The following is a 27,065-nucleotide window of genomic DNA, read 5'->3' on the forward strand; positions in this document are numbered from 1 at the left end:
TTCTTCTTTTTCAGCTATCATATACAATACCTTTTTTGATAAAATATTGTGGGTACTTTATCCATGCCTCTCCATTTTTCTTTATTGATCCGATATCACCATGTTATTAATCCACGCGTCATGCCTTTTTTCTTCTAATAGATATAGTCCTCCGACTTTTTAAATATTCTCAAATGAATATTCGAGAAGTGGTAAGTTCATATATGGCAGGAATGTCTTGACGCCTACTCCCAACTATCATAATACTTTCTTCAGAAATGATAAGATGTACGTCCTTTCCATTTAATACCCGGGACACGTATCCTGTTGTAATTTGCTCTGCAATTTTCAGCGTCTTTTTAGGGTTTTCTGCGGCTGCGTCAGTTTGAAGTGATGGTTTCATGATGACGGTTCATAATGACTGGTTCGTGATGACTGATCTTTCCTATAAAATACCGTATCATATACAACTTAAAAATTTCTTCTTCGTTCTTGCGTTCATATTCTAACTTTTCCTGTAATTTTTTCTCCTTTCTTCACGTTTTCACCATTTAAGATGACTTCCCATTCTTCAAAACCTTCTTCATCATCAGACCCCCGTAAAGTAGTTATTGTTGATGAACTTCCTCCATCTTCTTCCCCAACTATGAGTAAAAGAGGCGGTAGACTTCGTAGCGTAGGTTCTTTATCTAACAGTAGCTCTACCCTTTCTCAGAAGAACACTGCAAAACCCTCTTCTTCCAGAACAAGAACTTCAACAACTCCTAGATCTTCCTCTAGAGGGAAAGACCATAATGAGCCCTTGCAGGATCCCGCTGTATCTAAAATTGTTCCTCAATAATTTTCTTTCATATCATATTGTGAAGTATGAGAAACAGGTTTCTTCCATAGCATCACTTAACCCCGCCAATCATTACCCTACTTTAATCACTTCAGCTCTTCTTCCCCTAGTTTGTCGTGAATGTAACTAGAAACCTAATTTTCCTGTGATAAACCATAGTGATGATGATCTAATTACCTCTTGTTGTGAAGGTTATTCATTTATTTAGGATTCTAACCTCCTATCGACCCAGTAATCATTGAGTTTTGTTGTTACTTCAATGTCTTTCTTAGCCAAATAGGCCCGATTATGTGGAGGACAGTAGCTTGCCTTTGTTATTTGTCAAATTTAGTCTCAGCTCCTTTTACTTTTCAATACTTACTCCATCTATACTCCCCGAAAACTTTCGCGATGGTGTTTTCTCTCTTGTGGAAAGAAGCAAGAGAGTTTTAGTCAGCCTCGAGGATGACCGTGATCGTGGCTGGTATTCCCGATTCGTAGTTGTTCCCACACGTGACTTAGTAAGTGACGAAAGCATGCCCTTCCCTGAGAAGTGGAACTTTGCACGTGAGTATTTTCTCTACTTTTTTGCTTCCCTCAAGGTTTCAATCTTTCTTACACTCGCTGCTGTTTACTTTTCAGCAATCATGGATATTTTTGGAGAACTTTCTGACTTTCGTGATTGGGTAGAAACAAATTATTGACTGCTGCCCCCCATGGAACATAAATCATGGAAATTTCTTTTCTGAAAGTTTGGGTAGAAAGTGAAGACCCACGATATTCTTTATTACCATGGTTTTTCCTTTATTGTTTATTCATTTTCTTTAGCCCTTTTTTTGTTATTTTCATGGTTTGTTATTCATGGTATCAGCCCCGTTGATGTTCCTACTACTAGGCTTTCTGTCAACACTGTGCAGAAACAAATTCTAAGCATGTCCTCTTCTAAGAGAAAAAATGTTGAAGCCCTTGACTCTGAAGAAGAAGAATTTAATGAAGATGGATCTTTAGTTAGGAAGCCACGAGTTAGAAGACGTGTGGTTCTAGATGATGAAATCATCATTCCTCAAGACCTACCGTCAAGCTCCGTACCTTTCAATCTTGTTGATGAATCAGAGGAGGTCTATTTGGACATCTTTGAAGATGAATATGTTGATCATTCTGGTAATCCCCCTCAAGTTATGTTGATAGACATTTCTCCCAAGGATTCGAGGGTGATAAATATTTTGGCCCTGTTTCTGAAGAGCCACCACTTGCTGCCCTCAATGACCCTAGTTTCTCATGCCGTTAATCCTCTCATTTCTTCTGCCACCTTACCTATAACCATTCATGTTACCGCACCTTTCGCTACCTCTCGTGAAGAAGCTGGCCCTTCCAGCTGGAGACAAAGCATGAATAAGGTGTTGATTGAAGTCTCCGATAGTGAGAATTTATTAAAGAAATCTAGCCGAGCTGTAGTATGGTTGAAACCAGTGATTTGCCCTGTAGAGAGGGAGAAGCTTGAGTCTCACAACTCTTTGGCCTTAATGAATGATGTTATTCATTCTGCCGTTAAGGTATATCATTTTTCCCTTACATTTCTATCTTTTCTTCTAGGTTTATAGCTTTTCTACCTTGTCTTTTTGCAGATCAATATAACATGTACAGAGCTAATGAGAAGGATATCCTGGACTGATCAACAAGTGGTTGAGCTGCGTACTGAAGCTGATAATTAGAAGGAATAGTTCGAAAGCCTCCAACTTGAAAAGGACATTCTTGCTGAAAAAAAGGGGCTTTGGAGCAATAACTGAAGATAACCACCATTGTTTGAAGGCCTCTTCCAATAAAATTGAAAAGGATAAGGACATATTATAATTTTCCTTTACTGAGCAGTATTCAAAGGCAACCAAGGTGATTAGGAGCTTGAAAGAGCTTATAAATCAGAAGAAAGTGTACGCTGGTGATTTAGTTTAGATGCTCACTCAATTCCAAGTTAAATTATTGAAATTTACCTCATTCTTTGTTTGATTAAGGGCTGAATGGAACAAGTGTACCACAATTGCATTTTCTTTATTTGACACATCAGCCACGGACGCCAAATTTACCAATGCATCAACTTCTGTATTTTCTTCCCTGGGTATTTGTACAACTTTTCAAGTTTGGAACTGCCTCAGTAATTCTCATACCTTTTCTAGGTATTGATGCATTCGTATCTCTCTTGGCACGTAAGTTCCTTGAATTTGGTTTACTACTAGTTGCGAGTCACTTTTGATTACGATTTGTTCAATACCAAGCTCTCTCACGAGTTCTAAACCTGCAATCACAGCTTCATACTCTACTTCATTATTAGTAATTGGATAACACTTTATTGCATATCTTATAATCTCTCCCGAATGTGGAATTAAAACAATTCTCAAACCTGCTCCTTTAACATTTGAAGAACCATCGATAAATAAGGTCCAAGTCCCCAAATTAGATCCGGTAAATACCCGTACCTCTTTTTTTGCTATGAGACTTTATGGCAATTCTAGGCTGATATATAATATCATATTCACTAAGATCTATAGCCCATTTAGCTAATCTCCCTAATAATTCTTACTTTTGCAATATATTCCTTAGAGGAAAAGCAGCTATAACATAAATATGATGACAATGAAAATAAGGTCGTAACTTTCTTGATGCCATAATTAAAGCTAATGCAAGTTTCTCACAACGTGGATACTGTGTCTCGACATCTAATAAGGATTTTCTAACATAATAGATTGAAGATTGCTTACACTTTTCTTCACGTACCAGCACTGCACTTACTGCTACTTCTGACATAGCCAAGTAAATAAGCCATCTTTCTTCGTCCCTGGATTTTGCTAACAGGGCAGTTTCAATAAGTATGTCTTGAAATCCATTAAAGCTTGTTTACATTCGTTAGTCCATTCAAATTGATTTTGCTTTTTCAATATTGAAAAAATTTTAAAATATTTTTCTAAAGATTTGGATATAAATCTTCCCAAAGCTGCTACTCTACCTGTTAATCTTTGTACCTCTTTTTTGCTTGTGAGCACATTAGGTATTTCCTAAATTTCTTTGATCTGAGAGGGATTCACTTCAACGCCCCTATTAGAAACAAGAAATCCCAAGAATTTACCTGAAGCAATACCAAAGGCGTATTTTTCTGGGTTTAGTTTCATGTTATACTTGCGAAAAATTTCGAAGGTTTCAGTCAAGTATTGGAAATGGTCCCCTGCTTGTGCTGATTTGACCAACATATCATCCATGTAAACCTCCATGATTTTTACCAAATGTTCTTGAAATATTTTGGTCACCAATCTTTGGTACATTGCTCCAGCATTTTTCGAACTGAATGACATGATCTTGTAGCAATAAGTCTCCATGTCTGTAATAAACGAGGTCTTTTTCTCATCTAGAGGCTCCATATTTATTTGATTATGACCAGAATATGTATCTAAAAACTTAAAAGTTCATGACTTGCGGTAGAATCAATTAATTGATCTATATGCGGTAAAGTAAACGAATTTTACGGCAAGCTTTACTTAATTCGGTATAATCCCCACAAAATCGCCACTTTTCGTTCTTCGTTGGAACTAGAGAAGTATTAGATAATCAGTTAGGGTACTTTACCTCTCCTATTGAATTAATTTTCAGAAGATCTTGCACCTCATCTTGGATTGCTTGATTTTTAAATGCTCATTGCTTCCTTTTCTTTTGTTTGATAGGTGGGTGCAATGGGTCCTCATTCAGCTTATGAGTCATTACCTCTGGTGGTATACCTGTCATGTCTGAATGCGACCAAGCAAAGCAATCGGCATTAGCACGTAAAAATTCAATTAACTTACCTTTCATTTCCAAGCTCAAGTTTGCTCCGATGTAAATTTTTTTGTCAGGCCAGTGGACGAATAATATAATAACTTTGAGCTCCTCCGTAGTTGCTTTGGTATTCTCATTTTCCTATGGCTTTTGAATCATATCAGGTTTCAAATCTATATCAGCTTGACCTCTTGGACTTCCAGTTGAGGTGTGCATTGAATTATCCTAAACTGAATTCTTTAATTGCTATTTCATACCTCCATCCTCGGATGTTTCACTCGCGATCGCAACTGAATTGATATCTCACGATGCATGTTGATCTCCCCGAATTTGTTGTATTCCCCACTATGATGGGAACTTCATGAACTAATGCAACGTTGACGGGACCGCATCATATCATGAACCCACGCCCTTCCCAAGATTATGTTACAAGGCATGTCTGCATCTATCACCTGGAATTTAGTGTCTTTGATAACACCTTCTGCAAATGTAGCCAATACGACTTCTCCTTTTATGACGACACTTGAATTATCGAATCTAGACAGCGACCGTGCTTTTGGTATGATTCGACCATTTGCTTGCATCTCATTCACTACTCTTAGTAGAATGATATTTACTGAGCTATCTGGGTCAATTGAAACTCGTTTAATATTAGTATCACGTACAAGTAAAGATATTACCATCGCATCGTTATGAGGAATTATCAAGCCGTCCGCGTCTTCATCGTCAAATATTATGTTATCTTCTTCCAAAATTTGATGAACCCGTTTCCCGTAGGTAATGGTAACCTTGGATGTCTTTCTTGTTGCCATGTATGTTACCCTGTTAACTTCTTCACCCCCTCCCATTATAACGTTTACTATTCTTTTTGGTACGGGGGATTTGGTGGTTCTTGCATGTTTTTCATGTAAGATTATTTTCCTTTTTCACTAAACAAATTAGTGAGATAGCCTTCTTCAATAAATACTCAACTTCTTTCTGTATGAGCCTACAATCTACTGTTCTATAGCCATGATCGATGCGAAACGCGCACCAAAATTCCTGACTCATTTTGCTGGGATCTGACCCCATCTCTTTCGGCCACCGTACCTTGTCACCCATTACTCTTAGAACAGCTACCAACTCTGATGTATTGACGTTAAAATTGTAATATGCTATTCTTGTTTGAGAGTTTGAATCGTTGTTTCTGGCTGTGTCTCACTCCCTTTTGAATCGGGAAGAGGAACTCGTCTCATTTTGCCTTGATCTTGAATCAAACTGTGGATGCTCTTGTTTAGATCAGGAATCTCGTCCCGCAGGTCCCATATAAGGCTCGTACCTATTCTTACCAGACCTATTTCCCATTTTCGAACGTCTAGATCCTGGCCTTTCTTCTACCCTTGGTTGGGTAACCATGTCTTCTTTTATTCGTAGCTTCGTACTGTATCTATTGTACACGTCATTCCAAGTTATTGCAGGAAACTCCCGCAAACTCTCTTTCAATCTTCTCATAGCTTCTAAACTTTTTTCATTCAAATTACTTATGAATGCCATAGCCGCCCAGTTATCAGGTACTCGTGGCAACATCATCTTTTCTCCTTGTAATCTATCCATGAATTCCCTGAGCAATTCTGTGCTTTCCTATTTTACTTTGAAAATACCTTCCATCCTCTTCTCTACTTTTTGGGCTCCCAAATGTGTTTTTATAAATAAATCTGCAAGCTCAGCAAAATAATCAATAGAATTTTCAGGTAAGAGTGAGTACCATGTTAATGCCCCTTTCGTGAGGGTTTCGCCAAAATTTTTCACCAAGACTGATTCAATTTTCTAATTTGTTAAATCATTGTCTTTAACCCCTGTGGTGAATGCAGTAACGTGGTCTCGTGGGTTAGAGGTCCCATCATATTTAGGGATATCATGCATTTTGAACTTTTTGGAAATTGGTAAAGGTGCTGCACTTGGCTTCTAGGATTGTTGCGAATATTTGTCGAAATCCATACCTTTGATTATACGGGGCACACTAGGTATCTGTTCTATTCGATCATTTTGCTCCTTGAGCTGTTTCTGCAAGGGTATTACTAAACTTTGTAAATTGAAATTATTTAGTATACCTGACCCTCCATCTCTGGATTCGTTGGGTATTTCTCCACTTCTTGAGTTGGCAAGTCCTGAACGTGGGTTTTCCAGAGTTGTATTTACTGGTGGAGGAGTCTGCACCACATTGGGCAACGCACTTGCAAAATCACACAAAGCTTCATTAATGTGTTGTGCAATTATTTACTTCAAATTATCTTGCTCGTTGGCTTGTTCGCCTACTTGTTGCCCATTAGTATGTGTAGTAGAACTTTCAGGTGAACTTTCTCGTGAGTGCTGCGGAGTTGCTGTGGGTGTTTGATGAGGTTAAGTTTCACCTTGTTGACCTCTCTCACCCACCTGATCAATTTCGTTAGTAGTAGACATATTTTGTCGCTAAAAATAAAATTTGAAAAGTGAACAGATTATCAGATCCCGGTAATGGAACCTATTTGTTTGACCCAAAAATAGTTTTTTGTGAGAAAAGCCAATATAAAAGAAAATCGGGTTACTGATAACCAAATTTACTTCACTTTCTCAAAAATGCGAGAATAAAATAAATAATTGAAATGATAAATGAAGGAAATAAAGCTTATTGTTGATCGCTGTTTTCTCCCATAAATATGGATCGAAATCTTCAATCAAGTAAAAGTAAAAGACCGATTGCATATAATTGAGAATATTCAGATGATCGTAGAAAATGAGGTAAGGGTCCTTATATAAGGATACACAGCTGTAACGGTTCCTTTACTTAACTCTTACCTGTTACTAACATTAATTGCATTAATTGTCCGTTACTAAATCTACTCATAACGGTTATGGTAATAATAGGTGATCGTGCATAATCAGGGTTAATGCTTATTCTCTTTCTATATTTATAACTGATTCATGAACCTTTTCCTTTTTTGGTCTTCATGCATCTCGTGCCTATTTCTTCTTTCCCAACCGTTAGATACGGTACCTTCTTTTGTAAAATACCGTGGGTATTCTATCTGTAACGACCCGACCGGTCGTTTTGACTATTGCAATCCCGTTCCACCATTTACTGCTCAAATTGTGAATTACAGTTATTATTTGGCTTGCCGGGGTAATTGGTTTGGGTTCGGTGAGATTTTGAAATGATTTGGAGCGCTTAGTTCCAAGGTTTAGAATTTAAGTTGATAAGGTTGCCCGGATGCTAACTTATGTGTAACGACCTCGGAAAAATTTCGCAAAGTGGAGCAGGAGGAGGGCGAGATTTGAGGAAAATCTGCGGTGCACTATGCCACCGCAGACCTATTTTACGGTGCATTATGAGACTGCAGAACAAGTATGCAGACCACATAATAACCGCAGAACAAGTCAGTAACGCCCAGCTTTGGAGGCCAAATTATGCGGTTGGTATGCAGACCGCATACCTGTTATGCGACCGCATAACTGCGTCAGAGCTTCCATTCTTTCTAATTTTTTACCCGACTCAATTTCGATTTATAGCCCTTGAAGCTCATTTTTGAGCCAAAATTTAATATTTTAGAGAGGCGAGAGCATTTTAGAGAGAGAAAGTGAAGACTTAGTCATTTATCCATCAATTCTTGTTCAAGATTTGAAGATTTCACAAGGATCTTGCTAGGGCTTCAAAGAGGTAAGAATTTCTTTTCTCAATTCTTCAATTTCGGATTTGGAGAAAAAATGGATGATTTATAGTATGATTCTTCGGTGTAAGAGTATTATGTATACATACCAATAAGGTTGTGGAAAGATTTTTAAGTTCAAATTGGTAAAGATTGTGTTGAAAATGGTAGAAATCTTCATAGACTTTAATTGAAGATTTGAGGTTCGAGTTGATGTCGGATTTTGGTAAAATTTGTATATTTGGACTCGTGGTTGGATGGGCGTTCATATTCTGTAACTTTTGTTGGGTTCCGAAACGTGGGCCCCACGGACGATTTTGAGTTAATTTCAGAATTTTCGTTAAAATGTTGATTTCGTTAATTAGATGAGCCTATTATTGTTATATTTATGATATGCAATTGCTTTTGGCTAGATTTGGGCCATTCGGAACCGGATACTCATGGAAAAGGCATTGTGACCGATTGATTGAGCTAGGTTCGAGGTAAGTGGCTTGCCTAACTTTGCGTGGGGAAAATCCCCTTAAGATTTGGAACTATTATGCTATGTGAGCACCGTGTACGTGAGGTGACGAGTACGTACACAGGCTAGTTGTGGAAAAACCTGATTTTCTTGCCGAGCAGAAACATATTTTCCTGTTATTTTGAGTTATACCATTTTAATGAATACTAATCTATTTTCATTCTTAATTGAGTTATTCCAATATATGTAGCTATCATGTTTAGTCTAATACAACATGTCTACGTGTCTTAATTGTTTATGTGAATTATGTGCAGCATACTTAGTGAATTTTCTGCTTCTTCCCTGACTGGTACTTAGTCTAAATTGTAAGAATTTCGTGATGTAGTTGTCTTTATATCACTCGCGCCGCACATTTACTTTGGGACTACGGAACGGTATTTCAGGAGATTCCCCTGTATATTTACTTTGGGACTACGGACCGGTATTTCCGGGAGATTCCCCTGCACAATTGCTTTGGGACTACGGAACGTATTCCGGGAGATTCCCCTACATATTTACTTTGGGACTACGGAACAGTTTTTCGGGAGATTCCCCTGCATATTTACTTTGGGACTACGGAACGGTATTCCGGGAGATTTTCCTGCACATTTACTTTGGGACTACGGAACGGTATTCCGGGAGAATTCCCTGCACATTTACTTTGGGACTATGGAACGGTATTCCGGAAGATTCTCCTGCACATTTACTTTGGGATTATGGAATAGTATTCCGGGAGATTTCCCTGCACATTTACGTTTGGGACTACGAGACGGTATCTCGGGAGATCCCCTGTTGTATTTCTGTGTACCGAGCTATTACCTTCTATGATTCCATTGTTGTTAAATTTCAGCCTTTATTTTATTATGGTATTACACTCTATGTTATTTTTATTATATAATTACCAGTAGGGCCCTGACCTGACCTCGTCACTACTCGACCGAGGTTAGGCTTGGCACTTACTGGGTACCGATTGTGGTGTACTCATGGTACTCTCTACACATATTTTTCGTATGCAGATCCAGGTGCACCTTATCAGCCGCACTATCAGTGAGCCGGGACAGCTTTGGAGACTTCAAGGTATATCTGCTGCGTTCGCAGACCTCGGAGTCCCCTTCTACTCTTTCTCATGTCCATTATCTTCTGTATTTTCCTTGTTAGATTTTGATGTATAGAGATACAAGATTTTTTCTTCTCTAGGTTGTGATTCACGATGTTCCGGATTTTGGGATTTGCTGTGTATTTTGAACAGTTAGGTGTTAAAATTTTGTTTTTATTTTATTATTCCGCGAATGTTAGGCTTACCTAGTCGTAGAGACTAGGTGCCATCACGGCGTTATACAGAGGGAAAATTTGGGTCGTGACACTATCCATGCCTCTCCATCTTTCTTTATTAACCCGATGTTAGTGCCACATGTCATCATGCTATTAATCCATGTGTCATGCCTTTTTTCCTCCAATACAATATTGCCAATATATATATTATTATCCGATATTTTATCTCTCATAAAATAATACTCCATATAACTTCGAAGTAATACAGTGTTTAATTTTCAGTAGTAAGTAGTATTAAACTCCACCAATTTATGTAGTGGAAACAAAACACTACATTAATTATATTATCAAGATTATGCTAGTTATGCAAGATATTATATGGGAAAGCAAGTGATGTATAAGTAATATGAGATTTTATAAATGAAAATTAAATTCAGTGTATTTCAAAGCAAACCACTTGGCCCATATTCTTGAATACAGATTTCGTAGCTGGTGGCTGTTGTAGACTTATAGCCTGTTTGGCCAAGCTGGAGAAATCAGCTTATTTTGAGAAGTGTTTTTTTTAAAAGTATTTTTGTAAAAAGTATTTTGGGAGAGAAGCAGATTGTGTTTGGCTAATCACTCTGAAAATCACTTTTGAGCAATAATTTGTGTTTGGCCAAACTTTTCAGAAAGTATTTTTAAGTATCAAATTACGAATAAGGACATGAATAGATTTACTTTATAGTTAATATTATAAGTAAATAAATAATCTTAAAAATTTATTATTACAGGCAATAATTAAATCTTTTCATTTTATTTAAGTAAAATATGAAAATAAAATTTAAAAGTACTTAAATTTTTTAATATAAGTTAAATATATTAAAAATCATTCTACAAATGTAAAAACATTCACCCCTAAAGTCACTATATATTAGAAAGCTATCCTAAAAATAATAAAAAATATTTATACATTAATATCCTAAGTATTAGGTTTAACGGTTATTTTGGTATATACTATATTTTGTTAAGGATATTTTTGGTAAGAAGAAAAGCCAAAATGCTTCTGCTTCTACTTTTGGGAAGAAACTACTCTTTTTTCTGCTTGTTAAAAACTGCTTCTGCTTCTACTTCTTCCCAAAAATATTTTTTTCTCCCAAAAAAGCTTAGCTAAAAATCTCAAGTTAGGAAAAAAAGTATTTTTGAAAAAACACTTTTTGCCTCCAGAGAAACTTAGCCAAACTGGCTATTATAGTATCGCACTTATATGTCCATTCGTACATGGAACTCTCATTTTGTACGAATCAATAAATATCAACCACGAAGGGAGCCTTGGCGTAATTAGTAAAGTTATTGCCATGTGACCTAAGGTCAAGGATTGGAACCGTGAAAACAGCATCTTGCATAAATATAAGGGTAAGACTATGTATAATAGACCCTTGTGATCTAGCTCTTTCCGGATCCTGTGCGTAATGGGAGTTTAGTGTATCGGGCTGCCCAATAAATATCAATCTCGTCGTTTTGGGCCACATATCACACACTAAAAACACAATCGCGAGAAGACATGAGGCTAAAGGCTCCAGAATCATACACTTCTCTTATCTTCACATCTCCCACCCTTCAAATCTCCTCCACCCAATCCTTTAATCCACTAGATACCCTCTCTAAAAAGATCCCAACTCCCCTTCTCCTTATTTTTCCTTTTTCACCATTACCTTATTATCAATTCCCTCCTCTTAATTTTTTATTCCATTTCTTAATATCTCAAACATGGCTGCTGCAGTAAGTGCTGCAGTTTCTCTTCCATCATCCAAGTCAACCTCTTTTCCCAGTAGAACCTCCATCGTTTCCCCAGAAAAGATCAACTTCAACAAGGTAAAATTCAACTTATTTTCAGGTAATTCATTTACTTGGAACATGTTATATATTGACCATGGATTTATTCTTGGTTTGTGACAGGTGCCTTTGTACTACAGAAATGTGTCAGCTGGTAGCAGAGTGGTTTCTATCAGAGCCCAGGTGACAACAGAGGCTCCTGCTAAAGTTGAGAAGATTTCAAAGAAACAAGATGAGGGTGTAGTTGTAAACAAGTTCAGGCCAAAGGAACCTTACGTTGGTAGATGTCTACTCAACACTAAGATCACTGGTGATGATGCTCCTGGTGAAACCTGGCACATGGTCTTTAGCACTGAGGGTATGGCCTTAATCAAAATATGATCTTCTTTTTTGTTCCTTTTAGTTAAGTTTGTTGGAGCTGAAGTACTTTTGTTGGATTTATTAGGAGAGATCCCATACAGAGAAGGACAATCCATTGGTGTGATTGCTGATGGTGTTGATGCCAATGGGAAGCCTCACAAGCTTAGATTGTACTCCATTGCTAGCAGTGCCCTTGGTGACTTCGGCGACTCCAAAACCGTAAGTTTTCAATTCCTATTTAGTAAAAAATTTCCATATACTACAGTTCAATTTTAACAGATCAAATAAACGTATGCATAGAGTGTGATTAAACTATAGTAGTTGTTTAGGGGCCTGCAAGTTTGCCGATAAGTGTGTGTGTCTGAACTTAAGGTTTTATACAGGTTTCTCTGTGCGTCAAAAGGCTTGTCTACACCAATGACAAAGGGGAAGAAGTTAAAGGAGTTTGCTCTAACTTCTTATGTAAGAATCAGCGACTCCCTAATTTCATAGACGATGTTAATGTTTATCTGTTTTATCTTAGTTTTCCAGTACATATTAGATTAAAAGTGACTGCTCCTAATATACAGTAGGAGTACAAGAATAAGTTTAGCCCTGCTTATATGTAACTTCAAATGTTTCGTATTTCAGGTGACTTGAAACCTGGAGCTGAGGTCAACATTACTGGACCTGTTGGGAAAGAAATGCTCATGCCTAAAGATCCAAATGCCACCGTTGTTATGGTGAGTTTTTCTTTAGCTAGTTTATTGTCATCTAAGTCAATTTCTGCTGCCTTTTTAGTTGACTATGCATTTTTTGCTAATTCGAATTTGTCAATCAGCTTGCAACTGGAACTGGAATTGCTCCTTTCCGTTCATTCTTGTGGAAAATGTTCTTTGAGAAACATGAGGATTACAAGGTACACAAAATAACCATTTGTTTGATTGTTGCTCTTCATTTTTAATTGTTTGGCTTCAGCACACTGCACATGGTAGTGAAAAGAAAAGAACCAAAAGAAGAAAATGCCTGGTCATAGGCTACAACTGTTTCATGTATGAACTAAAACTCAAGCCTCAAGGACTTTGGAGTCCAATATTAATGAACCATCAAAGTGTTCTATCTAATGAAGTCAAGTTAGGCACAAAAGTTTGAGTTGTAGAATCTTCGAAATAGTGAACTATTAAGTGCTATTTGAGCCAAAGATGACCGACTTTAAACACTTAAATATCCAACATCCGTTTATTGCAAGGCTTTGAACTACAGAAACAGCCAATGACAGAATATCATTGTAGTATATGACTTGATTTCAATGGCATTCTCTCTTCTCAGTTCTCACTACTCGATTGAATGATATGAATTTGCTATCGTACAGTTCAACGGTTTGGCATGGCTTTTCTTGGGTGTTCCCACCAGCAGCTCACTACTTTACAAGGAGGTAATATTCAAGTATACTACTTTTTGATTCTCCACTACGCACTCTGCTGAAATCAAAACACTTATAGCTAAGTTGATCAAGGTTTTCAAGTTGGGAATTTTCATGTTGCTGTGTTGTAGGAATTCGAGAAAATGAAGGAGAAGGCCCCGGAAAACTTTAGACTGGACTTTGCAGTGAGCAGAGAACAAACAAACGAAAAAGGCGAAAAGATGTACATCCAAACCAGAATGGCTCAGTATGCAGAAGAACTATGGGGTCTGCTACAGAAAGACAACACCTTCGTTTACATGTGTGGACTCAAGGGCATGGAGTCCGGAATTGATGACATTATGACTTCACTTGCTGCTAGAGATGGTAAACATGTCCAAACTATGTCGTCATTTTTTCCACACACATACACACGAATAAAATATTAAAATTCCTCAATCTTTTGTCATACACTATAAATATCGATCTGAAGCTTACATTTTGCTGTGCTATTGAAGGTATTGTATGGGCGGACTACAAGAAGCAATTGAAGAAGGCAGAGCAATGGAATGTGGAAGTCTACTAAATATTTTTGGTTTTCTTTGTATAAATATGAGCCAACTTTATGCTTCTCTACCCTTCATCCATGTAGATAGGTAAATTTTTCCTTTTAAATTAATTTTCATTTTTTTGGATTTTCCTTTTCTTGTAATTTCATCACTAAATGAATCAGTGTATTGGCATTGGCCCTCTAAAAGTTGAATTGATGGTATGGATCAATAACATATAGCTGAATCAACCTCAATTGCTCTCTGTTTATCTATAGTTCTATACTTGTCACTGCTTTTCTGATTACACGGGATAATCATATAGTAATGCATATTCAATTGACGAGTTCCTTGGCGTGTTTTCATTTTATTTTTTATTTTTTTCTAATCTTAATCTAATACGAACATTTCGCAATATATATTCACTATTTCTCGTGTAGTGAATTATCCACCTTCTCCACACACACACAAAAAAAAGAAAAAAAAGATAAAGGCAAGACTCTTGGTTGTGTTTTGGAAAGAAATTCAAGGGGAGAACAGCAAATGCACATATGCGTTTGCTTCACATAGACAATTGGAACAAAAGCCAAATCCCATAATTAGTCAGAGACTTTAACAGTTTGAGGAAAGAAATTTAGTGAGCTACGATTCCTTTTTAGTAGTGATATATTATGACTAGACCAAAAACATTAATGATTTCCTGGTATTAGCCAGCCAAAGTATAGTGATACTTAAGTTTAAATTCTTCAAACCTGTTAGGATACACATAAACAAAAGTTAGATTCATGATACTAATCCAAACTATAACTATATTAGCTTTAAATTTGTATTAAATGAACTTGAAGACGTATCTTATCTATTTTACTTTTCTTCTGGGGCGTATTTTGGCTAAAAATAAAAGTTGTAACAAGAGATAGACATATTTAATTTTTCTAAGCAAGAAATTCATAATACAAGATACTTGGATAAATTCTAGAATACAATTTTACAACGTAAAATCTTGGTCTTACCATATTTATCGGATAAATATTCAACAAATTTACAACCAAAACCCAACTAAAATCAGGAACCGAAAAGCCCTAACGCCACCCCCTTAAAACTCTTTAAGGCGCCGAAACTCTATTTAGGGTTTCCCCTTTAGCTATAAGAGAATCTCTCGGCAGAGTTAGAGCTTTTTCAAGGGTTTGCCATCGGTTAACAATGGCGGTGGAGACGTCGAGAATGACAGGTGTTGTGTCCAAGTTCAACAACCAAAAAGGCTACGGATTCATCAAGCCTGACGATGGATCCGAGGATCTATTCGTTCATCAATCTGAGATCAAATCCGACGGCTACCGTTCTCTCTACGAAGGCCAGAAAGTGGAGTTCACCATGACTGTGAAGGGTGATAAGTATCAGGCTAATGATGTCACTGGTCCTGATGGTGCTCCTCTCGATAGTGGCCGTAACAATACCCGTGGTGGTTACGGCTATGGTGGTAGCGGTTATCGCAGGAACGGCGGTGGTGACGGTGGATATCGTAGTGGCGGTGGTGAGTGTTATGCTTGTGGGAGGACGGGACATTTAGCTAGGGATTGTGATCGTAGCAGTGGAGGCGGTGGTGGTGGCAGAGGCGGCGGGTGTTATAACTGTGGTGCCACTGGGCATTTAGCTCGGGATTGTGACCGTGCCAGTGGTGGTGGTGGTGATGGTTATCGGAGGAGTGGCAATGATGGTTGTTACACTTGTGGCGGGTATGGCCACATGGCTCGAGACTGCCCGAGTAGTGGACGTCTTGGTGGTGGTGGTGGTGGAGGAGGTAGTGGGGCTTGTTACACATGCGGTGCACAAGGACACATGGCAAGAGACTGTCCCCGTGAGGGTGGGGTTGGTGGCGCTAGTTATGGGAGATATGGTGGTGGTGGTGGTGGTGGTAGTGGACAAGGAAGCAAGTGCTACAACTGTGGAGAGGCAGGGCACTTTGCTAGGGAATGCACTAGCCAATCCGTCAACTGATCATGTACATGATCTTCCCCCTTTTTGTTATCAGTCCTAGTAATATTCCATTTTTGTTAGCATTGGACATGTTTTTTCCCAGTTGTTATTTTGTTAGCTATATGACTGGATGTTCTTTTGGAATTATGTTTCTCGGATGCATACTTTTGGTTAGTAGTCGATATACAAGTATATAAAATGCTGGATGTTCAGTTTTTGCACTTTAAGCAAATCTTTTATGCTCATCATAATTATGTATATGTATCTGTTGTGCAATTTTAATACGCTATATACAATACACACACACTCTTATGGAAAACTTGATAACCCACATAATGCATGAAGCTGATAAACTTGTGTGGTTTCAGTTGTGAGCTTGATAGTAAGCATGTCCTATGATATGCAGTCTATTTGGGAATCGTTGTGATTTCTGCTTGTGTTTATAATTCTATTTTGTATTTGTTTGTTGGGAATATGCTCCATTGATGGTCCTCTCAGCAAAATATTCAAACTAATGCTTTCTGTTTAAACTTTGTTTGAACTATACCTGTTTGTTGGAATATGCTGGCATACGTTCAATAGTAGGTTAATAGTAGGTAATTAAAGAATTTCTAGTTCTCTCATAAAGAAGTATTCCCAAACTCCTTCTTCTATGATTTTGTAAAATTAATTTCCAAATTAGCATCATCGGCATCTAGCAAAAATGTGCTCTTTGATCTTTTCCTTTTATAAAAAGAATCTTATCTTTAAACAATTAATCTTGCAAAACTTTCCTAAGCTTAACAGTTCTATTCTAGCAGGAATTCGGATCGTTTTGCTAAAATTAATGAAAAAGAAGATGCAACAACTCACAAGTCTGTCTCCCCTTCCTTTGTAGTAGACTCTATTCCAAACACCTCTCTGTCTCCCCTTCCTTTGCATTTCCAATCTCTTTTACACTGACACATTTCACCTATTCAACACCCCTCTACCTAGTCATAATTTGCATTATTCAGACACTTTAGTTATTATCGTTAGCTACTCCAACTTTAAGTGCACCCGAGTTCTTATTGGAATTTAGAAAATTTTCATGTTATTGCCATTTTACTTTTGGGAAAAATTGAATTGTTGAACAAATAAAAAGTATAAGGGATTGAAATAGAAAGATGAGGTAATATGGAAATAGCATAGCTAAGAACGACTTATTGGCAAGGCGGCCAGTGTGCAAAGATTTGGGCGATGTGGGGTAGTAGGTAGAGCACGAGGCAATTGGTTGGGAAGGGGGAACCCTTGAGGTCTTTGGGAATTCTGAGAACTTACCTATGGAAATTTGAAGTGTCCCTTTTTCTTATGATTCTATTTTAATTTATTTTGTTGGTGACATTATAGGTGTCAGTTGAAGTATAAGTTTGGGAATCAAATTCTGAAGAGTAGCTGGATAAGTTTTTGCGAATATTTGTTTTGAAATAACATTTGATCTTAACTAGCTTGAGATTGAGTAGTAGTTTCCAGAGGAACACTTGATATGTAAACATTGTCCCCCTTTAGACTTTTTAAATACGGTCATATGGTGCATTGTACTTGAAAAAGTGGGAGTTACATGACCCCTGGTCGGGATGTTTGGTTGAGATTTAGGCCGTTGCTATCTGTTTTTATTGTTATGGCCTTTGTTTGTATTATTTACATTTAGTTGTGCTACTGAGCTGAGACCCCAACTTGTGGTTTCATGTACTTTCTTTTTATTGTTGATTTGTTGAATCTTTGCCATAGCTCTCTAGTCATGGCGGACTTCAACTTGTCGGTTCATGTATGTTCTTTTTATTGTTGAATCTTTGCCATAGCTCTCTAGTCATGTTGTAGGGATCATGAGTAACAAAACACAGTTCATCCTAATAATCTCTTCTTTTTCCAAATAGCTTATTAGGTTGGTTTTACTTTATTTTACTTAATAATATCATATGACAAGGATGGTGGTTCAAGGACTAATGTAGACTTAAATGATGTTCTTTAGTGAAAGAAATCTTCATGATCTTTGGCTGTTGATATTATGGAGCCAATAGTTCTGTTTTCAGAGAACAAGGAATGAGGGAACGGGGTTTAGAGTTCAAGCACATCACGTCTTGAGTCCATGGAGGACTCTGCAACACTGTACTTTATGGTGTAGGCTGTGTCTGATCTGTCGTGTGTCTCTCTGGGACTTAATGATTATGACCTTTTCTGGTAATAAATGGCTATCTGGGGAATATTAGTTAGTCTAGTATTTATGGTGATTTAAGCATACAATTTGGATTTTCTACTGAGCAGTTGAATTGCTAGTGGGTTAGTGGAAATCATTGATAGTTTTATTTAATAGAACTGATCAGGGTTCTTTCATTGAAACTTTGCAGGACAAACAGCTAGCTAAAATCTGGTAAACATTAAATGAACAACCAATCTCGCAAATCTACTCCCATAAATTCCCAGTTGGAAGATGTTAAACAACTTCTATCTAATCACTGTCTTGAGGAAATGCGAAGAACCTTTGTGTTGTGGCTAAACACCCCTAATTGCCTCTCAGCTTTCTACTCCTATGTGACAGCTTCTCCTGTTGACTTTATTTTGCTCCTCATTGTGGAGCCGGCTGACAAGTTAGATCCTCCAACCCTCATATTATTTCTGTGAAGTATAAATGGTAGCAGACTTTTCCCCCCAAATAAACACCTAGCTCCAAACTCAGACGAATAGGTGCTATACTTAATTAAGACAAACGAGGAAACTTATGCAACTAGCAAGAAGCACCGTCATCTCTTTACTCTAATATATGGGATACCCTACTTATCAGAGTTTAAAATTGACTTAGCTTGTATGGGTAGAGGTGAATATGTGTACAAGGTCTGCTGTGAGTGGCGTTGAGCTATTAAGTGGACTGATTTATATTACCGGGTGATTGAAGAATACTACCTGTTGAGCATCTGAATGTTTGAAAGTTTCAAATGGATATACTCTAAATGGTTAAAGAATCAGAAGAGTAGAAAGAGTAAAGATTACCCTGATCATGACTTTTACATGAATAACTAAAATGATCAGAAGATTAAGAAAAAACTTGGATTGTTCTAGTTGAGCAGTTATTGTTGCTTAAGCAGAACTTTGTTCTGCCTTCTGATACTTTCTCTTGATTCGAGTACTGGAGGAGAGCTGAAGCTGAAACTCTTACAACACTCGTTAGTATTTCATTCTTTTACTGAATGTCTCCACAGGCGTTAGGGGCTAATATTGGAAAGCCCAATGCAGCAAACGATCTAAATTAGTCCGCTTATTAGGACAATCTATTTGTTTTTCTAGTGAAGTTTTAGCCAAAATTATCCCTTATCTTTGGGGTTAAGTCTAATTTTGTCCTTTTATGTATTGCCCTGAGCACTTATTGTTCTTTAAGTTTGCTAAACTTGAGCAGGTTTAGTCCATTTAACAAAAGACCCAAAGGGACACCTAAAAACTAATAGTGATTTCACTGAGTCAACTGGGTAAAGAAACTTTCAGTACTCAAATTTTGCAGAACCGATGTAGTGAACCTAAACCTGTTTAACGGGTCGGGTTGACCCGGTTCCGAAATGGCCTAGACCGGTAGTAAACCGAACCGGCCCGGTGGAAGGGGGCCGGGTAGGGTTGGGTTTGGGGGTTTAGGGGGTTGGTCCGTATATATTTTTTTACCTGTTAACCGGACCGGTCAAACCCGGTCAATGAAAATTACTGTTGAACCGGTTAACCGGCCTGGCCTGGTTCAACGACTATTTTTTAATTTTTTTTTGGTTTAAATTATCACACTTGTTTCTACAATCTTAAAGGTGACAAAAGGGTGAACCGGGCCCTTAGGCCCGGTACCGTTCCGGTTCAATTTTCACTGGATGGGCCCGGACCCGTTAAGCGGCCAGGATTGGTGACCGGCTGGTCATTATTTTTCTCAACCGGGCCGGGCCGGTCTGGTTAACCGGTTCAGCAGTAATTTTTATTGACCGAGTTTGATCGGTCCGGTTAACCGGTAAATATATACGAACCAACCCCCTTACCCCCCAAACCCAGCCCTACCCGGCCCCCTTCCACCAGTCCGGACCGGTCCGGAACCGGATCAACCCGGCCCGTTAAACAGGTTTAGGTTCACTACATCTGTTCTGCAAAATTTGAGTACTGAAAGTTTCTTTACCCAGTTGACTCAGTGAAATCACTATTAGTTTTTAGGTCTCCCTTTGGGTCTTTTGTTAAATGGACTAAACATGTTCAAGTTTAGCAAACTTAAAGGACAATAAGTGTTCAGGGCAATAGATAAAGGACAAAGTTAGACTTAGCCCCAAAGATAAGGAACAATTTTGGCTAAAAACTTATTTTCTAGTCATAAGAAAAACGTATGAGGATTCAAATAACAACAACAAGAACACACCAGTGTAATCTCACAAGCGGGTACGAGAAGGGTAGGCTGTACGCAGACCTTAACTCTACTTCTTCGTGAAGATATAGAGTTTGTTTCTCGTAGACCATCGAGCTCAAGAAAAGCATAGTATACGTAATGCTTTCTCTATTCTATCACTTGTGTCGTTTTATTGATTTTTAAGTTTCTTACAGTAATATAATTTTCTATTATTAACTTTAACATCATGAAAACTCGCACCGTATTAAGATGCGGCATAGCCGATGAGCTTGCACCATCAATTTAAAGAGAGCTTAATGGAATCATTGACTGTAACAGTGTATCATAGCAAATGCTTAATGAATAATGGTAAAACTTTCCATTGAATGGTTTCTATTGATTATTCCTTCGAAAATGTGACGCAACTCTTGTGTGTTAATAGCCAGTCTTCTTTCCTTTGCATCGTACTCAAAAATTAACCCATACTTGCAGCCTTGCAGGAGGAATCAGAATCACATGTGGTCGTCTTTGATAATTTTTTAATTAAAAAAATAATTACAGCTTTTAGTAGTTAACCCCTACAATTAAACTGCCTATAGTTAGGGTAAGCAACTTGATTACTACTTTGCCGTTTTCCTTTTGGATTATGTGCATATTAATTTGCAAGGCAGACACATCTTTTTTTAAATCGAAAAAGGCCTAAAAATGCCACTCAACTAACATAAATGGCATATCTATGTCATCCGTTAAAAGGTCGGCTTATTCATGCCACTAACGTTATACTTTTAGAATATTCATGCCATTGTCTACTAATTAGGGGTTGGGTTAAAAGATGGTTGGATTTTATCGGGTTGGGCATGGTTAATTATACATAATCAGGTTAAAAGAAATGTAGGGTCAAGTAAAGAAGAACCAGTAATATAAAGACACGTGGCAAAGGTGGGGTCGAAAAATTAATTCTTATTACGGAAAAACCAATGGAAATGTTAGTAGACAATGACATAAATAGGCCGAAAGTATAACGTTAGTGGCACGAATAGACCGACCTTTTAACGGATGGCATAGATAGGCTATTTATATTAATTGAGTGGCATTTTTAGTCCTTTTCCGTTTTTAAATTTACTTCATCTTTTGAAGTTGAATTTTTCCTGCTACCGTAAAAAGCTTTTGAGTAATTTCTTGGATATTAATATTCTATTCTCTATATTATCAGGTTTTCGCACATTTTGAAGTGAGTTTTTTATTTAATAATATAATCATTAGATTATTTGTCTAAACTACATTTTTATCTTTTCCTTAAATATCTCATTTAGTTGATAATTCATTAATTGAAATAATTAGAACTTTTAGGGGGAAAAGTATTACTACTAAATAGCTTCTTAATTTGTCAAAACTTCAATATTTTGAAACGTTTTCGATTTATCATAATGGCTAATATAGCGAATAGAAGAGAGTATCAACCAACAACCAATGGTAGAGCCACCTCATATACTCTTTCGCCGGAAAATTATAATATTTAGCTTGGTCAAAAAATTTATTTTATGCATATGTATTATATATACGGTAAAAATCGGTTAGTCCTTCGTACGAACTGGTTTAGATGGTAATACATTGGATCGGAGAAGCGTCTTCATAATATCAAGTTGAGGTCCGAAGTCAGGTCACCAAGCTTCGAGCCCGAATGACCGATCAATGTCGAACTTGAAGTTATTATCAAACTCGAACCCAAGTCGAACTAGGGTGCAAAGTAAAGTTATCGAGCTTATGATTCAGAGACCGACCAACACTGGCACCGAATCAATACAGGGATCCGAGTCAGAATCGAGCTCAGTCAATATCGAGAGCTCGAGTCAATATCAAGCTCACAGACAAGAGCCGTTGCAATCCCCACAAGAGGAGAGAATCATGGCAGGAATTATAAAAAAACTGATTTATCATGGGTCTCCCACTATGTATTTTTAATTATATCTAAAAGTAAGATCCTCCATTATAAAGATGATGTCTACATTTCTGTAAAAGACAGGTTTTTGGCTTACATTGTAACTCAAGCACCATATACTCCTATATTGAAGAGTTATTCTTTTAAGTTTTATAAATTGATTTATCTTGCTTAGTCCTAAAAATCATCTTCTTTCCAACCTCGTTTATTTTGCATCCTTTGCAATCCGTATTTAATATTTCTATTTATCCTTATAATTTGTATTAAGCTATAACACGTAACCTTAGAACTACGTACAAATTCAACTCTATTCATTTTTCGGATAAAGATATTATATGTTAACTCCCTTAATTTTCTTTCTGTGTTTATTTTGACAGCTCTTAAGTAAAAAATTTGACTCCGCCGCTACCTACAACCATCTTCCCCTTTTCGATTGCACTACGACCGTTTCTTTTTCTGTCAATACCTATTACTACTATTAGTTAATGTATCTCACTTGTTTTTCCTTTCTTTTATATTTCAAACAATTTAATACTCCCTCTCATAATGACAATGGCGGCACCAAATTTTGCAAAATCTGCGGTTTGTAACTTGTAAGCTGCTGAAATGGGTTTAAATGAGCCTATCTCTTGGTTTTCCCTTTTGTTTCAGCCATGAAGGGAGCCCCAGGACTATAAGCCATCAATATTAATTGATTAGTAAAGAATTAGAGAAAATAAAAATATAATTATTATGTGTTAATTTGTGTTTGCGGCTGAGGTTCAGTTCACTGGTTTCAACTTGCCACTGTCAAGAATCCACGCTATTTGACCGTTTCACAGATGGGTCCCGCAAGTGGTGAACCAACCGTCATTGGGCCTTATTGCCATTTGCAAGGGGGTCCCACACCTATCTTCCCAAGGCCCATAGGGCCGTTGAATTTAACCGTCATTAACTCCCCGCCCTTCCCCCTTACCCAAAAGTCCCTTCTGTTACTTTATCTTTTTTTTCTCCTCTGTTAATTTTAAACACAGTAATTAGAGACATCTCTCCTTAAATCGCATTCTATTTAAATCCTCCCGCAACCCCGCTTAAGCATTACTCCCAAAGCTTTAAACTAATCCTTGAAACTTACGAATTTTAGCTCTTCCAATCCCAAAGCTCTATTCTCTTAATTTCTAATTTAAGCCATTTTGACCTGATCCGACACAGTTGCCGACCTTATACTGTGGCGGTGTTCTGTTCCCCCTCCAACGTCGCTCCAAAATTTTTTCTATAAATAGCTTAGTCCGACCACGTGATCCTTCTGACATTCATTTCAGTACTCCACATTGCCAACTTCTTCATTTCTCATTCTCTTCAAACATCTTAGTCAAAACAGAGAAACATTACAATGGCGAAACCTCAAGTTTTTCTTGCCCTGTTCTGTTCATGTTTCGTATTCCTAATTTCTGGTAAGTTTTGATTCTAGTATTCTTGTTATTCACATTATTGTGGTAAAGTTTGGAGCTTTGTTATTCATTTTTGTTGGTTTAATGAAACAGGGGTGTTATCAGCAACATTTACATTAGTAAACCAGTGCAGTTTTACAGTATGGCCCGGGATATTATCAGGTGCAGGAACTACCCAGCTTTCTCCTACTGGACTTCAACTGAATCCTGGACAGGCCATACCCATTTCAGTTCCAGCGGGTTGGTCGGGTCGTTTATGGGGTCGGACTTTTTGCTCCCAAGATTCTACTACGGGTAAATTCACTTGCGTGACAGGTGATTGTGGCTCCGGAACACTTGAGTGCACCGGCGGAGCTGCACCGCCGGCGACTCTAGCAGAGTTCACTCTCAACGGCGCCGGTGGCCTTGATTTCTATGACGTTAGCCTTGTGGATGGTTATAACTTGCCTATGTTAGTGAGCCCACAAGGTGGGACCGGAGCCGGAAACTGTTCGGCGACTGGGTGTGTCGTGGACCTTAACGGGCCGTGTCCGGCGGAGCTGAAGATGATGAGTACGGGCGGCGGCGGCGAGTGCGTGGCGTGCAAGAGCGCGTGTGAAGCGTTTGGCGATCCAAGGTATTGTTGTAGTGGGCCCTACGCTACGCCTGATACATGCAAGCCGACTGATTACTCGGAGTTTTTCAAGAGTTCATGCCCACGCGCTTACAGCTATGCGTATGATGATGGAACCAGTACCTTCACTTGTGCTTCGGCTGATTATGTCATCACATTTTGTCCTGCTCCTGCTGCTAGGTACATACTTCGCCGTTTTCCTTATCAACCAAGTTCTTTTCTCAATTTGGTTCAATTTAATGTCTCTTCAATTTCTTTCTTTTCTTGTTTTTCCAATTAAATTCCCCTTCTCCAATAGGTTTTGTGTTTTAAATAAATTTTTGCCGTGTGAGGTATAGCTTTAGTTAAACCTTAAGAAGGGAGTAATTACTTCATAAGCTAATATGTCTGACACCATAATAATTCTTAGAATTTAAGTTATATCTGTTGATAGTTAAATCTTTTCGTTAGTGTATTCTAATAGAATTAATTAATTATTAGCAAGGCATGTGTTTGGTTAGGCTAAGAAGTAGTCATATTTGTTGAACAAGCTAAGTAACATGGAATGCAAATATATATATGTTCGAGGGTGATGGAAGTTGTCCATCATGTGTGTCGGAAATGAGAGCATATGTGTTGTCAGTTGTCTCGCACTACCTTTTTGATCTTATAATGAGTCACACCTAGAATTGAAGCTCAAAGGAGTGTTGGCTTGATTTTAAGCAAACTAAGAAATTCTAAAAGTTGAGAATAGGATGAGGGAGGGTTGGGGCCATGTGCGTCGCTACCCTACATAATTTAGTGCTTACATCTTGGCTTCTCAGAGTCGGTTTGTTGTGTCTATTTTAATAAGAACCAATGCTTTTCATGTTACGTAGATTCAAAATGCTTACTTGGGTCCTAACAAATTGAGGCACCGTCCACGCTCAACTATCAATGTTATATCATGTCACCTTTATATAAAATAACTACTGCTGATAATTTAATACTACCTTAATTAATTACTTCGTTTATATATAGTTATCTAATACTTGCTAGTAAACCGGTGATCTAATAATGGTGTGTTAATATTGCAGTCAGAAATCATCTGGAGGACAATACGCTGGTGGGAGCAACGTTTCATTGGTCAGTAGCAGTGGTCGTACGTTAACCTCTGGCCCATTACCGTTCTACACAAGCTTGATGATCACCATTTTAGCAGCCCTTAATTTGGCAATATAATTGAGGCAGTTCCATTGATCTTTGTTACTATTACAAAGGATTTCTGGTCCCTGATTATGCTAGCTATTTGAAGTAGCCTGGGCCAACTCAATATTTTTGCCCCACGATTCTTGAATATATATACCCACTTTTGCATGTGAACTCAATAGCCCAAAGTCCGCCATTTTTTGGAGTCTTTGAAGATGTGGTATCCATGTGACGTGGGAATCTCTATTTTCTCTTTTTGATAAAAAAGAAGCAGCAGCACAAAGAGCTAGGGAAACAAAAGCGCGACAAGAACAAGAAGAAAGGGCTGGGCAAGTTGTAAATTGCCGACGTAGTGGAATGTTTTTACTTAATTATGATGATTGGTTGAGATTAGAATTCAAATAGTTTTTTGTAATATAAAATAAAAGAAAAGTGTGGACAGGGTTTAGTGGCATGAGTTGAGATATCATTTTTGCTTGTCAAGTAATGCCTTTTAATGACAATATATTAAGAAGGGTTAAATATTTCCTCTGGTTTTTGTCTTGTAATTTATTTGTGCATTTAATTTTGACATAAGCTTTTTGTAATCTATCCAAGTAGGTCTGAAGTTGGCCGCCATCGTTTGTTTGTTTTGATGATGTAAGTAGGATTTTTATTAGAAACAGTATGATTTCGTGTTAGCTTAGGTTGCCTTGAAAATGAAACATTATATCACGCGGCCAGATCGGAATATGAACTAAATAGATCATAGCCGAAACAGAAGAAATTAGTGCCATACCAGTGATAATGATTCAAACCAATCACCTAATTTTTATCCAAATATTCTACTTCAAAGTACAAAAGCTAGCATTAATGGTAAGTCATAACAAGGGCAAATTTTCTTAGACAGACTCCACCAACGTATGGATAAGAAGTAGAATTCTTGTCTTCATGCCGCAAGACTAAACGGGTATGATCAAATTCCCATTAAGATTAAAGGGGGGGAAAAAAAAAGCGCGTGACAACATCCACTAATTGCAGATATTTTTATTAGAGATTAGTCGCGCCACTTTCTCTCAACTCTGAAGTAAGCATTCCCAATTTGATCTTCACGCTGCTAGATATATAACATAAAGAGATCAAGAAAAACAGATCCTATAAAAGTTATGCCAGCTTATAAAGCCAAGTTGCTACTTCACACACACATTGTATACGGTCAAAACCGATTTGAGTCAGTCGTACGGAATGATCGAGACGATAAGGTTTCGATCAAAGGATATCTGCATGACAAGCTCGGTCAAGATCCGAAGTAAGGGCGGCGAGCTTCGAGCTCTAAGACCGATCAATGACAAGCTCGATATCATTATCGAGCCCATATCCAAATCGAACTACGAGGCAAAGCGGAGATTATCGAAGATGCATGGACCAATCAACACTCACCCCGATTACCGAGACCCCAAGTCAGAATCGAG

General features: G+C 37.8%; 3 protein-coding genes across 3 annotated transcripts; all 3 read left to right on the forward strand.

Moving 5' to 3' along the window:
- Positions 1-11,539: 11,539 nt before the first annotated feature.
- Positions 11,540-14,391, forward strand: LOC104085796 (ferredoxin--NADP reductase, leaf-type isozyme, chloroplastic). The gene is made up of 9 exons (XM_009589918.4): positions 11,540-11,884; positions 11,969-12,203; positions 12,291-12,424; positions 12,589-12,667; positions 12,836-12,927; positions 13,026-13,103; positions 13,557-13,619; positions 13,739-13,973; positions 14,105-14,391. Exons 1-9 carry the CDS (start codon positions 11,780-11,782, stop codon positions 14,170-14,172), a joined length of 1,089 nt encoding a protein of 362 aa, XP_009588213.1. The 5' UTR covers positions 11,540-11,779; the 3' UTR covers positions 14,173-14,391.
- A 791-nt stretch (positions 14,392-15,182) lies between these two features.
- Positions 15,183-16,329, forward strand: LOC104085795 (glycine-rich protein 2-like). The gene has a single exon (XM_009589917.4). The coding sequence runs from the start codon at positions 15,335-15,337 to the stop codon at positions 16,127-16,129; it is 795 nt and encodes a 264-aa protein (XP_009588212.1). The 5' UTR covers positions 15,183-15,334; the 3' UTR covers positions 16,130-16,329.
- A 7,154-nt stretch (positions 16,330-23,483) lies between these two features.
- Positions 23,484-26,138, forward strand: LOC104085794 (thaumatin-like protein 1b). Its single transcript, XM_009589916.4, has 3 exons — positions 23,484-23,837; positions 23,928-24,627; positions 25,503-26,138. The coding sequence occupies exons 1-3, from the start codon at positions 23,777-23,779 to the stop codon at positions 25,645-25,647; spliced, it is 906 nt and encodes a 301-aa protein (XP_009588211.1). The 5' UTR covers positions 23,484-23,776; the 3' UTR covers positions 25,648-26,138.
- The last annotated feature ends 927 nt before the right edge of the window (positions 26,139-27,065 follow it).

Source organism: Nicotiana tomentosiformis, chromosome 2 (genome assembly GCF_000390325.3).
Source record: "Nicotiana tomentosiformis chromosome 2, ASM39032v3, whole genome shotgun sequence".
Taxonomy (NCBI): domain Eukaryota; kingdom Viridiplantae; phylum Streptophyta; class Magnoliopsida; order Solanales; family Solanaceae; genus Nicotiana; species Nicotiana tomentosiformis.

Bases quoted from the DNA above. Each gene is read 5' to 3' on its own strand.
- LOC104085796 (XM_009589918.4), top strand. From the start codon at position 11,780: ATGGCTGCTGCAGTAAGTGCTGCAGTTTCTCTTCCATCATCCAAGTCA. The intron at 12,425-12,588 runs GTAAGTTTTCAA...GGTTTTATACAG, and splicing joins ACTTCGGCGACTCCAAAACC to GTTTCTCTGTGCGTCAAAAG. The intron at 12,668-12,835 runs GTAAGAATCAGC...TTCGTATTTCAG, and splicing joins AGTTTGCTCTAACTTCTTAT to GTGACTTGAAACCTGGAGCT.
- LOC104085795 (XM_009589917.4), top strand. From the start codon at position 15,335: ATGGCGGTGGAGACGTCGAGAATGACAGGTGTTGTGTCCAAGTTCAAC.
- LOC104085794 (XM_009589916.4), top strand. From the start codon at position 23,777: ATGGCGAAACCTCAAGTTTTTCTTGCCCTGTTCTGTTCATGTTTCGTA. The intron at 23,838-23,927 runs GTAAGTTTTGAT...TTAATGAAACAG, and splicing joins TTTCGTATTCCTAATTTCTG to GGGTGTTATCAGCAACATTT. The intron at 24,628-25,502 runs GTACATACTTCG...TTAATATTGCAG, and splicing joins TGTCCTGCTCCTGCTGCTAG to TCAGAAATCATCTGGAGGAC.